At 41.2% G+C, this 17,284-nt stretch overlaps 1 protein-coding gene across 10 annotated transcripts in view; it reads right to left on the reverse strand.

Annotated features, from left to right (window-relative positions):
* The window catches only part of ANO5 (anoctamin 5), a 115,245-nt gene that overhangs the window by 44,088 nt on the left and 53,873 nt on the right, over positions 1-17,284 (reverse strand). For all 10 annotated transcript variants that reach the window (XM_061610628.1, XM_061610626.1, XM_061610625.1 and 7 more), the window contains 8 exons: positions 13,799-13,867; positions 7,795-8,079; positions 6,355-6,468; positions 5,315-5,430; positions 3,286-3,420; positions 2,775-2,880; positions 2,621-2,681; positions 1,605-1,756 (listed from right to left, as the gene is read on the reverse strand). In XM_061610628.1, coding sequence (XP_061466612.1) covers positions 1,605-1,756; positions 2,621-2,681; positions 2,775-2,880; positions 3,286-3,420; positions 5,315-5,430; positions 6,355-6,468; positions 7,795-8,079; positions 13,799-13,867 — 1,038 coding nt within the window. The remainder of the gene's footprint in view (positions 1-1,604; positions 1,757-2,620; positions 2,682-2,774; positions 2,881-3,285; positions 3,421-5,314; positions 5,431-6,354; positions 6,469-7,794; positions 8,080-13,798; positions 13,868-17,284) is intronic.

The raw sequence follows: 17,284 nt of genomic DNA on the forward strand, positions 1-17,284 counted from the left end.
ATACCTGAAAGACTGTCTTACCTCTAATATATCCAGCCGATCACTGCGCTTTGCAGGTGAGGGCCTCCTGCAGATACCATCTTATCAGGAGGTCCGTTCTGCACTACATAGGAAATGGACCTTTAGTGTAGTGGCACCTATCCTTTGGAATTCTATTATTTATTATCTTTCGGCGCCTACTGAAGACCTTCTTCTTTCAACAAGCCTTTTAAGTATTGTGTACTGTCTTGGAAATGCTTTTTAATATGTTATTAAAGCTTTTTTTAAAGATGTTTTTAAAGATGTTTTGTTTTAATATATTTAAAAGTTTGTTTTTATGATGTTTTAGAGTCTTTTTAGTGCTTCTGTTGTTGCCGTGGGCTCCTACTGGGAGGAAGGTCAGGATATAAATCTCTCTCTCTCTCTCTCTCTCTCTCTCTCACACACACACACACACACACACACACACATACACACACACACACACACACACACACACACACACACACACACACTCACACACACTCACACACTCACACACACACACACACAGGCTTGATGTGTAAGTTTGAGAGCAGTGCAATAACCACCATAGTAAGTTGATCAACTTGCTGTAATTTTGCTGATGATTTTATTGATGTGTTTTATATGCCTTGTGTTTATGTTTTTGTTATTTTCTATTTTTATTTTCCTGCAGCTGAGCAGCACTGGGTGGGAAGGCAGGAGACAAATTTAACAAAGAAATAAATGTTACTGATATCTAATGTAATCACATTAGCTACCACTCTAGACTGCAACACCAGATGACTATTTCTAAAACACCTGAGCTGCATGGTGAAGGTGAAACTTAGTCAAACAGACAATTCTTCCATCTGAAATAGAATTTTAGTTTTCTGATTTGCTATTTTCCCTCTTTTTTTAGCAATCCAGGAACTGGTGGCATACAGACAAAAGCACAGAGGCAATTCAAACACTCAGAAGAAGAGCACTGTGTAGTTCCTTAGGACTCCAGAATGCAGGTGTGAAAAGTGCATATCAGAATGGCCCCCCATCAAAAGCGCCCTACATTTAGAAAGCTACTGTTTTAGAGAAAAGGCTAGGTAGAAGATTTTTCCCTGACACAGTAACTTTCCATGTTTAGTGTTTCTTTCTTGGTACGGAAGAGCATTCAAAGATGCAACCATTCACCTGCGTTCTGAAGGAATGTAGTCTCAAGGAGAGTCACATGCCTATTCTTAAAAGTTTGAACCAATTCCTAGAAAAGAACAAACCGGACAGCATTGCTCTCTTGAGCCTTTCCTTGCTGAAATCTAACGGCATTTGGAGAAAACCTGATTATTTTAAAATCCATGCTACAACTGTCACTGGAATCCCAGATGTTAACCCTAAGCACTGGTAGCTGAATGTCACTTTGTTCGCAAACATTTGCCAATTGTAACTTTCTATGACACTGGCAGAACAACATGCTTCTACATGCATGGTCAACATGGGTGTTCTTCTGACATAATTCCTTGCTAAGAACTTCATAGGTCCAAGCTGTTAAGAGTTCCACACAATGGGTAGCTGAATTTTTATGTATACCCCCAGGCTCCAAGTGATTTCTGTTCTTCTAATGCTCAGGTTACCTGGGTTACTGGATTCTTCCTCTTTTGGGTACATTTTGCTTCATACTCTGGCCTAAGCTGGAGTTGTTGCTGTTCCTCCTCAAAATCTACTAGATCCCATTCATATTCAAGTCGAGCTTGCAGTCGCTTCCAAAACTCCAAGAAAAGTGTGACTGCAGTGAAAGAACATGGTGCAAACAAGAATAAGAGGAAGAAATGTCTAGTGACAGCTAAGTATGAACAACCCTCCTAGGTATATTCTATATTATTTCTGTGATTGATTAGATGTTTAAACAGTAAATCAGTTGCATAAATATATTGCTATTGTTGATTCCCTGAAAAAATTATTATTCCTCTCGCTGGAATTTCTGGGCCTATGACAAAATTAGTCAGATTCCTCATTGTACATGTGCTTGCATATTTTTGCACATCAAAGGTTGTACTGCCCCATGGGATTTGCTGTGAAGGAAACACTGTTAAGTACTACTGATTTCAATGGGACTAAAGTCAGTCATGATTAACTTGTCCAACTGGAACTAAAGTGTTATTAAATTCCTCTGGATTTAACCCAGGGAGTCATTGTACATATACAAATTTGACTGAGATCACACTACAGCATATTTAAGGTGTTCACTGTAATTACAAAGGCTCAGATCCAGAGTGGCTCATCCATGAACAGAAGGGATTCTAATCCAGCAAATGCTACTACTGGACGAAGGGGTGGGGCAGACTATTTCTGCCGATACCCTCTCCCTCATGCAATCCCCTGATGTCACCACCTACATTGTACTGGAGGCCACCAACCCTGTACAGCAGAACATTTGGTGGGCTGAAAAGGGAATTGGCAAAAATCTCCTCTTCCCCTTCTGCTAGCAGGAGCACCCCATGAGCAGACCTTCACTAACGGGATCTCTGGATCAAAGCCAAAGCCTTGTCATGAAAAGTGGCTCTGAATGGTTATGTAAAGTAAGAGACAAAGCTAAAGCTGATCCATAGGACCGGGGAGTTATTTAAGTAGCACTAACAAATATACTCACCCCAGATGCCCATAAAGATAGCAAAAAATAGGGTAGCCACATTATCAAACAAATGGGAGTACTGGAATAGAAACACAAATTAATAATTTGAATGAAACAATCATGGAAAAGTTAACACTTTTTAAAAACAGAAATGGCGGCAGCAGCTACAGACCTGTGAAGACTCACACGTGGAGTTCAGTCTCCAGTAATCACATTTTTGATCACATAGAGGGCACATGATAATCTCTCCCCCAATGCTGGAGTTACAGATTTCTTGGCTGAAAGGGATAAAGATAAAGATAACTTGTATTTAATTAAGTAACAGACGGTATTGTGCTTTTAGACTTTTCTGACTTTATAAAAAGAATATAGAGAACCATCTCCCACTCTGTCAGTGCAGAATGGTAAGTGCTATTGTGGCCATAAAAATGCAATAGTGTATAATTCTAATTCTGAATCTGCATCCTGTGCTTGAGCTAATGTTTCTGTATAGTGGCTCACCCGACCAGGCTACAACTCTGCACAACGTAACATGTTACAGAAGGAAAAACATTTCTAGTTTTCTAAAAATAAAAACAAAACAAAAACAGATCCAGAAGAACAAGTATTAGAGTGGACAGGATAGCCTTTGTCAGTCATCTGGTCACAAATTTGGCCAACATTACCTTGCTAATTACTCTTACCTACTCATATTTTCATGCATTGTGAATGCACCATACAGAAAACATATTAAACCAACAACAGCTGCAAAGAACAGCATCTCAGTGTAGAAACCCAGCCAGGCAAAATAGATTCCGATCTTTTCTCCATAATACTTCCTGCAAGAAAGTAATGTGGTGGGATAAGGAAACACAAGTCTGAGTCAGCATCTTTAAGAAAGGGGGGCAGGGGGAGAAAAACTAGATTAACTACAAATAAAAATAGAGGCTTAAATTAGGATGACAAATAATCAGGCAAAATTCAAAGGGATGATACTGAGTTTATTGTAAAACTAAATCTAACTTATGAATTAGAATTTCATACTCATATTTGTGTCCTTTGAACAGCTAGTTTTTGCTCATGTGTTGCCCACCAACCAGATATAAGATTCTCTCTCCCCTCATTTCCTTCACTTCTCACCTTTTAGTTTAAAGCTTACTTATGCCTTGGCATGAAGCCATGAAAGTGACAGCAGGAATATGGCCAGTAACACCACCTACAACTCAAGAATATCAACAGGATGGGGTGAAATAGTGTAAGTGTATGATATCAAATTGGTCAAATAGTCACTTTGGAATATGAATACACTAGCTAAAACTAGATAAAAGAAAAATCTAACAATTCCTTTTATAGCTATAACACTGTCAGTGTACTTGCATCACCACCCTAAACAAAATTAAGTTTTGGGGGGGGCTACTTGGGAGACAAATCTGATTTTGGCATAAGAATACATTCAATGCACTGGGAAAATAAGACTTGAGGATGTAATGTAAAGAAGGACAAAGTAGACACCCAAAATGAGATGGGTTAAAACTATCAAGGAAAACATTTTTCATTCTATCCACAGTTGGCTACAGAATCATACTCAAAGAATGCTTATCAATGGTTCCTTCTCAAACTGGGGGGACATAACAATGGGATAGTGCTCTTCAATATTTTTATTAATGACTTAGATGAGGAGGTACAGGGAACGCTTATCAAATTTGCAGATGATACAAAATTAGGAGGCATAGCGAATACCCTGGAGGACGGCAACAAAATTCAAAAGGAGCATTGGGCTGAAAACAACAGAATGAAATTTAAGAGGGATAAGTGCAAAATTCTACCTTAGGAAAAAGAAACCAAATACACAGTTATAAGATGGGAGATACTTGGCTCAGCAATACTACATGTGAGAAGCATCTTGAAATTGTTGTTGATCACAAGTTGAATATGAACCAACAATGTGATGCAGATGCAAAAAAGGCAAATGCTATTTTAGGCTGCATTAACAGAACTACAGTTTTCAAACTGCATGGAGTACTAGTTCCCCTCTATTCGGCACTGGTTAGGCCTCATTTTGAGTACCGTGTCCAGTTCTGGACACCACACTTTAAGAAGGATGCAGACAAACTGGAACAGGTTCAGAGGAGGGCAATGAGGATGATCAGGGGACTGGAAACAAAGCCCTCTGAGAGACTGAAAGAACTGGGCATGTTCAGCCTTGAGAAGAGAAGACTGAGGGGAAATATGATAGTCCTCTTCAAGTATTTGAAAGATTGTCACACAAAGGAATGCCAGGATCTCTTCTTGATCATCCCAGGTGCAGGTCACGGAATAAAGGGCTCAACAAGTTACAGAAACCCAGTTTTCGACTGAGCATCAGGAAAAACTTCCTGTTAGAGCAGTATAACAATGGAACCAATTACCTAGGGAGGTGGCTGGCTCTCCAACAATGGACACATTCAAGAGGACAGCCATTTGCCAGGTATGCTTTAAATTGTATTCCTGCATTAAGCAGGGGTTGTATTCGACAGCCTTACAGCCCCCTTCCATCTCTACTTTTCTATGATTCTATTACATAGACAGCATTACAGTAGTCCAAGCAGGAGGTCATTAGAGCGTGGACAACTGAGGTCATATTATAATATATGGGTTTTCTTGCGTTAAGGAATAATTTACGAATTAATGTATGTATATATTGAAATGCAAAAGGCCCAGCCTCCATTAAAATATCAGTGGCAAAACACTCACCTGATAAGATCCAAGGGCTGTTCTTTGAAAAACCGAGGAAACCTTGCCCATTCTCTATATAATGTGTATCTTTCATTTTCACACTTAGGATCATTTGCCCTCCTCCAATACTGGCACTGCATCAGTGCGGACAACAAAAACAGATCAGTAAATGGCAGCATATGTTCTGCAACATTCATTTTTTCCAAATATATACTGGGATAATATATGTAAAAAAATGTGTATGACAGGTTGAGAGGTGAGTGGCAACATACTTCATAAGACCAATGATGTGAGCATACCTCATTTTATCTGAATCTTACGGGGAGTTTCTCTGCCCATCCTAAATAATACATAGTTTTTTAGTTAAGTGATTGCAAATAAAATGACACAAGAGTGGCTGGCAGGGATGGCACCACACACCTGGCCTCCTGCACTGGTGTCCCTGTGGCTTACTGGGAAGAATGGGAGGAGTGAGGCAGTGGGGAAGTTGCAGTGAGGTGGATGCACTGATGGAGCCAATCTTGTGCTCCCACCAATGTGTCCGCACACTGACTTCTCCACTGCCTCCATCCTCTCCCTTCCAGTGACAGGAGCATGCGGCCACCCCTCCCTGCTGGCTGCTTCTGCAATGAAGGCATTATTTTTCAAATTTGCAAACAAAATACTAGCATTATATCACAATACCCGAATTTATTTTTTAACAAGAATTTTTTAAAAAATCCAAAACGGGGCTCCAGTGAAGTGCTTGTTGTCAGCCACCAGAGGGCGCTGCAACATTAAACTGGAATCCTACAATGTCATCCCAGTTTTACAGCACAGTTGTGATTAACTTTCCCTCTTCCTTCACTGCATTTTGTGTCCCTGGGGCTTGCCCAGGTGTTCTTAGCTCAGCTAAATGCCTTCACATATATTTTATAAGCAATTTCTACAGTTACAGTTGCAATTACAGAGAATCACAGATATTATGTCTACAAGGAGGTGTTAGTTAAAAACAGCAAACTTGAAGTTTCTTTTGGAAAACAGGGAAGTACTATAAAATGAATGACAAAAACACCTACATCATGAAGAGGGTAAGCAGCAGTGTAGGTGCCATTGTTCAACAGTCTTTTGATTCCAAACTTCTTCTTCCCTTCTTCTGTTCCATATGGACACCTTGTTAAAATATAGTAAACCTAAAAGAGGGATGAAAACACCAACCCCGCAGTTTAAAACTACTCTGATTTTCACAGTATAAATCTAGTTTTCCTTCCCATCTGAGGGGTACTTCACTGCAGCATGTGAATACGAAAGTTTTTTTTCTCCACTATCCAAAACAGATCTGGCAGTCAATTAAAACTATTTTTGACTTTTAAACTAATAAATTAATCCATTACCTTCACACAATGAAATACATCAATGTATGATTTATCTTGGGGGGAAGATTTAGCCCAGGGCTTGGGAATGAACAGCCATGCTGGCAGGGGCTGATGGGAGTCCCAACACCATCTGGAGGGCCACAGGTTTCCCAGTCTTGCACAAGCCCTTGAGCTTTTTGCTCTGACCCAATGAAGGATATGCTGTACCTTTTTTAAAAAGCTGATATTCCACAGATGATCAGTTTGGTGGGAAAAAAGATAGTGGTGGGACAGGATTCGAGGTTCCAGTGCCACCTCCCAAGTAGCCAAGCAGCCTTTTAAAAAGGCTCCATGAATGAAGCCCTGGCTGCTGGAGAGCTATGCAGCACACAGTTGTTACAGATGTTTGGTTATCCAGCTAGAGATATGAGCAGGAAACTAGCAGAGTTGAGGCATTTGAATTGCACTGATAAAAGCTGAGGTAATGAATCCTGATGTTTTTCTGCCATGATTTTCACTTTAGCTTATTAATAATGGCAACATTAAGAGATGTGTGAAATTTAATCCCATATCAGCAGGGTTCTGATGTAGCTGGGATACATCTGGTTTTCTTTCTTGAAGCAAAAGTGTTTTTTGCAATAAAAAGAGGTCTGTTGCACAAGGCTATATTGGGATGCTTATTAAATCTGCAATGTAAAATTTAGTTCTTTAATTAACACTTACTTGATTAAAGCTCTAAATTTCACTTGTGGTTTCGAGGAATGTACAAAAAGAAGTTTCACCCAACACTGGAAAACAAGAAACTTGAACTGACTAATGGTAACGTTGGCTTATGGAAGTGTTGTGGACCACAGGAAAGTCTTTATAACTCTGCCTGCTGAGGGAGGGAGTGCAGCCAGATATGGTTCTTTCTATATTGATTTTCTAAGTTGCCCTGAAGGGTAGGAAATATACTCCCAGTGAGAAATCTAGGAAATGGTGACTGATAGAAAAAAAAAGAACACTGTAGGTGAAATAGGCTATTGGCCTTACCTCCTCATGGTATTTATTTTCTTCTCCACATGAATCAGCAAAGGATATGGAAAAAACAATGGAAATCTCCTATCATTGCTTTTATACTTGACTGCTGTTAATAATGTGCATAGGCACATTAGACATACTCACAATTCTGTTTCTGACAGATGGTGAGAAAAACGTACTCTCATCATCAATGAGGTAGAGTTCCTGCCTTTCCTTGCTGAATGGCGCTGTAAAGTAGTCTGGTTCTGGGTGCATCACAATCTCAGGGAGCCTAAATGGCCAAAATACACAGTCCAAAGGGTTCTCTACGGGACAAGGAATATCATTTTCCTTAATGGGTGCTTTTATATTTAGCACTTCGGCGTATGTGATCAGAACCTCCCACGGTGCATGAACCTTCACAAAGTAAGTCTTGCCATTTTCAGATTCCTACAAAAGAAGAGATAAAGATTGAGGTTAAATTAAGTAATTTGTTCACATGTCTGGTGAAACCCATGGATCTATAAAGAAGCTTCACTTCTGTCATCCCCCTCACCCCCCGGCAACCTTAAGTATACTATGCATGGGAGCTGGGGCCAGTTGTGGATCCTTAGCATATACGCACATGGTGTCCATGTAATGAACAAAACAATAAAAAGAGAATAATTTTTAGTTATTGAAAGCATTTTTATGCCACCCATTACAAGTAACTTCCCTGGGTGATGTACTGTTAAAAAAAAAACCCTCCACATAATATATAAATGCAAGATGAACAAACAATTAGCAGAAAAAAAGAATAGTACCAAAACCTAAAAAAACCATTTTAAACATAATGAGGTAGAATGGTGGTGCATGCCTTCTAAACTGAATTATGTCAAACCCCCATGTTTACTATTCAGCTCATTATTCTTTTATATATTTGCAAGTACTTTTTCAGATCAGGTGTGGGGAACCTTTAGCTCTCCAGATACAACTTCCATCATCCCTGGCCATTGGCCATGCTTGTTAGGGCTGATGAGAGCTGTAGTTCAGCAATATCCAGACAGCCAAAGATTCCCCATACCTGTTTTTGAGCATGATGCATAAAACATTAGTTACATTTAAATCCCACTGAAATTAATTGAACTAACTTGTCCTATTAATCTCAGTAGGAGTTAATCATGACTAACTTTCTACAGCCAATGTGGGAAGACAAGCCAGTCGGCTAATCAGAGAAGTGATCCATATTCTACCCTCATATGTGAGAAAGAAGACCAGCACAATGGGCCCTAACATTTCTGTTACCCAGCACTGCATCGGATAAGTCCCAAGGGAGAAAATCTTTCATAGGGAGTGAGAATTGAGACTCAGCACTGTTTCCTTGTGATTGTATCTACAGTCTGCAAATGAAATTGCCATTAGTTATTTTGGGACCCTTTCCTTATCACTGGAGAATGAACTGCAGTCACTTCCTCATAAAAACAATACAGTTCCCTGGTATCAGAATTATAAAGAAAAAGTGTGCATATTAGGTTACGTAATATCAGCCAGACAACATTTGAAGCACTAAAGCAGAACTTTAATGGAAAATGGGAGTTTTATAAATGCTGCAGTTTGAAAAATTGCACTTCTTTTGCAAAACCTTTCTTACGATGGCACCAGCAGCTGGATGCCACTCGAATGCGATATATAAAAGTTTTGCTTTATTTCCTGGAAAGCTGCTCCCATACCTGTCCCTTATTTGCTCACATGAATTGAGATGGCTCTTAGCGAAGTGCACATTGAACTCCCTGCAGTTAATAGAGATGAAAGGACATCTTGTGGCTCAGTAATGCGTGGATAGATATTGTCCAACTGGTAGCCTTAAGGTGGAGGATACAGAACATTTCCTAATGAAATGTCCCCTGTATTCCACTTTGAGAACTCAATGTCTTGAGCCCTTACTAGCTCAGATTAGTAACAACTCCCCTTAAATGCAACTGGTTTTATGGACTGGTTAATATAGATCATACAGAACTATCCAATTTGTTAAACTGGCCTTGGTAAAGCAGAAGTCATAGACTGCTTCTGAAGATCGTATGTACTAATATACATCACCCAGGCTCTGCGACAGAATGTTTGTAATCAGTGTTTATGGTTATTATACAGCCACTATTGCCAGCGTGGATTTTTCACATTCAGCAATGTTAAATTGAAAATACCCCCCATGCCATTCTGATGCTTCCCATAAGCTCATTTCAAAACAAAACCTTACAAAACTTACACTCCTGAACTCAGAAATGCTTGCTTAACAACCCTCTCAATTTTCAGGGTGATACACAAAACAGACAGAGAGAATAGAGAGTTCAAAATCTAAAAAGAGAGAAACCCCCCCAGCCCCGTTGGACTTCTTTCTGTCAGAGTCCTCATAATCTGTTGAAAATCATTAAAAATCAGCCATGTTCACACAGTACCTGTAATCCTATTACTGACTTTGCCCCATACTCTGACCTTCATCTTCTGCACTTTAAAAGTTAAAAAAATACCTGGCTGATTTTTAATTAATTTAATAAATTTAGCATTGAATTCAATGATAAGGCAGGGCATGCTCAGTAAGAACCAACTGTCAGTGTTCTAAAAGTCAGACTCACAGCTGCTTGGCTTGGCTAATCAGGGGGCCACACCCACACCAGACTTTAGACAGTCATGGCTTCCCCCAAAGAATCCTGGGAAGTGTAGTTTGTGAAGGGTACTGAAAGGAGACTCCTATTCCCCTGGCAGAGCTCCAGTGGCCAGAATGGTTTAACAGTCAGCCGCTCTGATTGAAGCTCTGTGAGGGGAACAGGGCATCTCCTAGCAACTCTCAGCACCCTTCAATAACTACACTTCCCAGGATTCTTTGAGAGAAGCCATGACTGTCTAAAGTGAAATAAAGGCCTGGTGTGGATGTGGCCAGGGAAAGCTTTGGTTTAAATTTGGGTGGGAGGCTACATGTGCCTGCTGTAGAATAAAAAGGTGGGGGGAATGATGAAAAGCAATGATACTGTTCACAATGTTTTCCTTTTGGAAAAGGGCTTCCCCTCTGCCCAGTGCCCACCTACCCAATCTCAACCCCTCTCCCTCTTCCTATTCTCTCTGCCCCTCTCCCGGGTCAGTGTTAGACTACGACCTGGGAGACCAGGGTACGAATCCCCACACAGCCATGAAGCTCACTGGGTGACCTCGGGGCCAGTCACTGCCTCTCGGCCTCGGAGTAAAACCACCTCTGAATACCATTTAGCATGAAAACCCTATTCATAGGGTCGCCATAAGTCAGGATCAACTTGAAGGCAGTCCATTTCCATATTCAAACATGATTGCACAGAAATAAATCCCACTGAACTCAAAAAGTATGCAAATGATCAAACCCACCCTCCCTTCTCCTCCCTCCTATCTCTTCCCTCTTGCCCCTTCCCTTGCCCCTCCCCCCCATCCCCTTCCAATCCCATCCTTCCTCTTCCCCCTCCTTCCCCTCCCCTTCCTCCTCCCCATGGTCAGTTTTACCTATCTTAAGGATGATTGCACAAGAATAAATACCACTGAACTCTATAAGCATGCAAATGATCAAACCTGCCCTCCCCTCCCCTTCCTTTGCCCCCTCCAACCCACTCCTTCCCCCTCCCCCTCCCCCATGGTCAGTTTTTCTTTTCCTAACCACGATTGCATAGGAGTAAATCCCATTGAACTCAATAAGCATACAAATGATCAGACCTGCCTTTCCCCTCCTTCCTCTCTCCTCTCCATTCCTCCACCCTTCTTCCTCCTCCCCTGCCCACTCCAGTGCCTCCCTCCCTCCCGGTCAGTTTTACATATCCTAAGCATGATTGCACAGAGTAAATCCCACTGAACTCAATAAAGAAGCAAATGATCAAACCTGTCACTTTCCTCCCCTCCTGCCTGATCCCATCCCCCTCCTACCCTCTGCCCTCCCTCCCCTTCCTCCTTCTCCCCTCCCCGTCCCTTGTGGTCAGTTTCACATATCCTAAATATGATTGCAGGTAACTCCCACTGAACTCAATAAGCATGCAAATGATCAATCCATTCTCAGCAAACTTGCACAGGATCCCATTTCTTACCTCCTGGAATAAAAAGCAGAGAGATTTACTAATAGACAAAAAACTTTGCGGTTTAAGAATGAATCGATAGCCCACAGATATTTCTATCAAACTTTAAAAAGCAGGGAAATTGGGCAGCTATAGTGAATGCACCAGGGGAGCAGGAGACCTGACCTCCTCTCTGAGATATTGGACTGCCCTACAAATTTGTCAAAATGCAAACACAATTTGGGTTGGTGTTTCACAGTCCAATCCACTTCCTGTGTAGCTTGGAAGAATTTGTTAACATGTGCCTCTGAGCATATGGTGAGTGGTGGCAACACCATGCAATCAGCCCAAATAACAGAAGCAAGACATGTGCTGTGCTGATCTTGTTTTAGCAGGGAGGAAGCAACATTATTAAGACAGTTGATATAGTTCAGATGGTCACTTTAAATATGTCTGATTTACTTTGCAATTTTAGTGACGTTTCCTATAGGACATCATTTTCTTTTGTTTCTATTTCTCTTAATATGTGAAGTACAGCAACACTTGGCAAAATTTACACTAAAATAACTCCAAAAATAATTGTGGAATAATGGCACTGACTATTCTGCAGAATAGTCTCCAGTGGACATCAGGAGTGTCTCAGTTTGCACAAGATAAAACAGTGGGAGGTGAAATATATTCTCGCAAAATTCTAGGTGTGCTCTATGTTTTTAATTTACCATGCCCACCTTGCCTTAAATGAAGTGGTTTAAACATAGCAGGTTGAAAACATGCATCCTCTTTTTTCCCAACAGCTAGTGTCATTGCTGAATTAGCAACATATTGTAATCAGTCTGATTTTACATCAAACTGCAGTTTCAGATTCAACTGTTAATGCACCCAAAATAGAAATAGAATATAACCTCCAATTTGAAACACAAAAGGCTGTTTTCACCATCATATGACATTGACCAATAAAAAGGCTTTGAAATTAATAAAAGTTAATTTGACACAGATTTCTAGGATGAATAATGAGGGAAATAAAATTTTCTAGATTAGATTCTCTGTAGAAACATTAGTAACACAGGAAAGAAGCAAAGTAAGAACACCACCAACAAACATACAAAAATATAGTTCTCCATCTTTGGCGGTGGCAGGTGTTGCCACCACTCACCATATGCTCAGAGGCACATGTTACCCACTTCTTCCAAGCTACACAGGAAGTAGATTGGACTGTGAAAGACCAACCCAAATTGTGTTTCAATTTTGACAAATTTGTAGGGCGGTACAATATCTCAGAGAGGAAGTCAGGTCTCCTGCTCCCCTGGTGCATTCAGTGTAGCTGCCCAATTTTCCTGCTTTTTAAAGTTTGATAGAAATATCTGTTGACTATAGGTACATTCTTAAACTGCAAGTTTTTTGCCTATTAGTGAATATATTTTATATGTACTCATTCTTATGTTTACTATTGTTTTTTGTTGTTTATATTATGATGATGATGTTGATGATGATGTGTGGATGTGCATGGCCTGTTCGTTCAACAAGCAATAAAATCTGAATCTGATAACTGAGCAGGGCTACTATGAACATGATCTACAAAAGGTCTCAATTGCAATGGGGCTATCCTTCTCATTGCCTTCCCCAAAACATAGGATAATAGGTCAAAACAAACCCTAGGCGTACCTGAGATCAGGAGACCTCATGGTCCAATTAATCAGAGCAGTTGCAACACTTCAAGATCAGAAAGTGAAACTCTTTAAGCTTGAAGCCACTCACTGAGGATTTTGTGACTCCTCTCACAGCAGTGCTGCTAATTACAGCACAACAGCTGGACTGATCCCAGGTATGCCTAGGGCTTGCCTGGGCAGAGGAGCTGAGATAGCAATGCAATACCAAACTATGCTGTTAGGCACAGCTGGGTCGTGGATAATAACTAAACATCACAAAAACCCACCAGGAAGGGACTGTGTTACTATTATTTTCTGATCAGCATGCTGTTAACAAATAAATATTAAACACACTACTAACACGGAACTGAAAGATGCTCCTATTAAATATACATTCTATTTTCTTGCAATTCTCAAGCCAAGTCTTTCACTCCCATCTTATTTGAGCATGTATTTTAAAAGTAAGACACCACAATACTTTACCTTCTTATCTTCAGTTTCTAGTTCCAGACCAGCCTTTGCTAGATTGTTCTCAAATTCTCGTCTCCGTTCCTGAAGAAAAAAACAAACAATTCTTTGCTTTTTATTCACACAGTAAGTGTATGATACAGGGGTTGTCAGCCTCAGGCCTGGAGGCCAAATGTGGCCTTCTTTGCCTATCTAGCCTATTGGACTTTCTCCAGGCCACAGCCCCTCTGCCTTGTGTATGTTTGACTGAAGAATGGTGAGGGGTATGTGTGTGTGTAAGAATGGAGGAACCTCAGAGTTATGTGGGACTAGAATGGAGCTTACTGTACAAAGGCAAGATCCGCATCTATTGCTCCACTACTGGCAGATGAGCCCCTGAAGGTTGCCCATGAGGGTCTGCGGCCCTGGGGCTGAAAAATATTCCCCACTCCAGGTTAAACGCATAATTCTGAAATTAGATTTTTTTTAGATCATAGAAGGGGAAGTAGCTTTGCTTTATTAAATGGGTTTGTTGATTGCCTTTCTACAGACAAAAATCTATAGGTAATATGCAAAGAAGATCAATAAAAAACAAAAAGAATATTTAAAGAAAACATTGAAATTTATTTATGCTACCAGCAGCAGCTGGGATAGTAATGAAGGATAGGAGACAGGTTTATTTGAACAGCGCTGAGTCCATTAGGAACGAACAGCACAATAATGAGCAATTCCTTATTGTCATAAGTCATCCCTTCCCATTCTTTAGGGGATCCAGTTCCCCAGTGAGAACCAAACACTTAAAACACACACACAGAGACTTTCTAGGACACTGAAGCAGCTCCTTGATTCTGTTTTGTAATCATATTCTGCACTTCACACTATAATTACAAATGTACAACAGCATACCTGCAGCTCACACTCAGAGATTTTTTTTTGTCTCCAGATTATTTATCTATTCATGGAACATGTGAACCATTTTCTAGCCTGAATCAGATTCTCAAAGTGACAAATTTAGAATTTAAAAATGCTGCAGATATAAAGCAGTAAACCCATATAAGAATAAAAACAACAGAAAAGCAGCAAACCCAGTTCCCAGCTCAACAATAAAACAACCTCAGCAACGACCAGCAAACACACTTGGAGGAGGTGAAATACAGGGAGGTGGCCAACCAAATACCCTGCAGACAGGGTGACATCCAGCTGTGTAGGACAGACTTCACTCACGCAAAGGGATTTCCCCTCCTCTCCTCTTTCCTTCCCCTCAAACCTGTGTCTTGGAGGGTTGAGGGATTTTCTGGAATAGAGCTGGGAATGTGCAGGGGTGAGGAGAGGACGGATAAGGTCTGTTGCATGAGAGGAACAGAGTGGAAGTCTGCTCACACAACAATAGATGTCACTGACAGAGATTTTATTTTATTCTCTTTTTGAGGAAGTCTTCCATAAAAAGATTTACAATAAGTTCTGGGCCCTCAGTTCTCATAAGACTAAAAGATGGGACATGCAGCAGGCTCTGTCTGATTTTCTGAAGGTGTGAGAAACCTGTATGAGAGAAGGTGCATCTACAGGCATGCAGGAGCCAGGCTATGGGTAAAAATACTTGAACTGGAGCTCAAACCCAGCAGGAATCTAGAGCTGACACTCTATCACTGCAGTGATGTCTTCTCTGTTCTTCATGCTATAAAGCAGGCACGCTGCTGCTAGCTAAGCTTATGAGATGTTTGTAAAAACACAGTGCAATAGACTAAACATGAGATGATCTAAAATCATTAGACACAGGTGGCAGTAGCCTCATCTTGGTAAAAGAGCAAAGCCAGCTTATTAGCTAAGGTGGCAACTCCCCGCTCCGCTCATGGTACTTACCGGTCACAGGGCGAGATTTGCGGCCCGGGGTGAATCCCCAGCCGCCATTGTGGAGAAGGGCAGGCACGCCAGGACTGGCATGGCGCCATCAAGGCGCGCCGCGGACGATGGGCGGCTGAGCCTATTTAAGCTCGCGCTGGCCCCTCACCCACCTCTTCTTCTTCTTCGGCACCCGCCCTACCCTCCCTCTGCTGCAGTGTGATTAATTTGGTTGCTTCGGAGCCAACTAGGAATTTTTGGCTTGCCGGTGGGTTTCTTTTGCCTACTCCATACTGTGGTTAGAGGTGAAGGTGCTCAGGGTTAGCACGGGTACATTTCTGGTTATTAGGTTGATATGGCTGTTTGATCTTAATATCTTAATTGGTCACTTTATGGCAAGGAAGTGCGGGAAAGGTTAAAGGTAAAGGGCAACTAGGTGACACCTTTAGGAACCTTTGGAGGTGACAGGCGGTTCCGGAGGCCTGCAGCTCAGGGTTATACGGGTTGCCTTTGGGGCCCACATGTCTTATCCACTCGGAGTTTCAGGGCACCGGGAGGAGGCGGTGACGCACGTTGGCCTTCCTACACACCTATGGGTGTGGTCAGGGAAAATAGGTTGGCAGATTGGCAGCCCCTTGCCTGGCAGGGGTTGAATCGCCCCAAAAGCTGCAAGCAGGCTTTGCCTGATTCACCAGGAGAATCTCGCACTTATGTTCCCCTCTGCAGGTTCGTTATGCAATAAGAATTTGGTTAATAAAGTGGCCCGTTATTTAACCCAATATATATTGTGTCTGTGTCTTATTTCACCCCTGGGCTGCAAAGGGTGTTTCTGACCATGGCTGCTCCCTGGACATCCAGTGGCAGAACAGGATCAAGGCACATGTCCAAGCTGCATAAGCACGTTTTAAGAAGGATGACCACCCTCCCCAACGCATAATGGGCAAAATCCCAAATCTAATTAAAAAGTGTGGCATATATAGGACAGTCATAAGATTAGGGCGTGGCTGTTGAGACAATACAATAGGCACCCACTAGCTGTACTTTCTGGAAAAGTCATTTTTGTTTTGACAAGCTTTCGAGCTGGATGAAAAAGTCTCGCCTATAGTAAATTGTTTTTGTACTGTTCTTTAAATTTTTTAGCTGCTTTTATGGTATGCCTTTAAATCGCCTTGAGACATATGTAAAAGGTGATTTATAAATTATCATTATTGCTATTAATATTTATTTTGTTGTTGTTGTTATGTGCCTTCAAGGCAATCACGATTTATGGCGACCCTATGAATCAGTGACCTCCAAGAGCATCTGCCGTGAACCACCCTGTTCAGATCTTGTAAGTTCAGGTCTGTGGCTTCCTTTATGGAATCAATCCGTCTCTTGTTTGGACTTCCTCTTTTTCTACTCCCTTCTGTTTTTCCCAGCATTAGTGCCTTTTCTAGTAAATCATGTCTTATTATGTGTCCAAAGTATGATAACCTCAGTTTCATCATTTTAGCTTCTAGTGATAGTTCTGGTTTAATTTGTTCTAACACCCAATTATTTGTCTTTTTGCAGTCCATGGTATGCGCAAAGCTCTCCTCCAGCACCACATTTTAAATGAGTTGATTTTTCTCTTATCCGCCTTTTTCACGGTCCAACTTTCACATCCATACATAGAGATTGGGAATACCATGGTCTGAATGATCC

Source organism: Rhineura floridana, chromosome 2 (genome assembly GCF_030035675.1).
Source record: "Rhineura floridana isolate rRhiFlo1 chromosome 2, rRhiFlo1.hap2, whole genome shotgun sequence".
In the NCBI taxonomy this organism is placed as follows: Eukaryota; Metazoa; Chordata; class Lepidosauria; order Squamata; family Rhineuridae; genus Rhineura; species Rhineura floridana.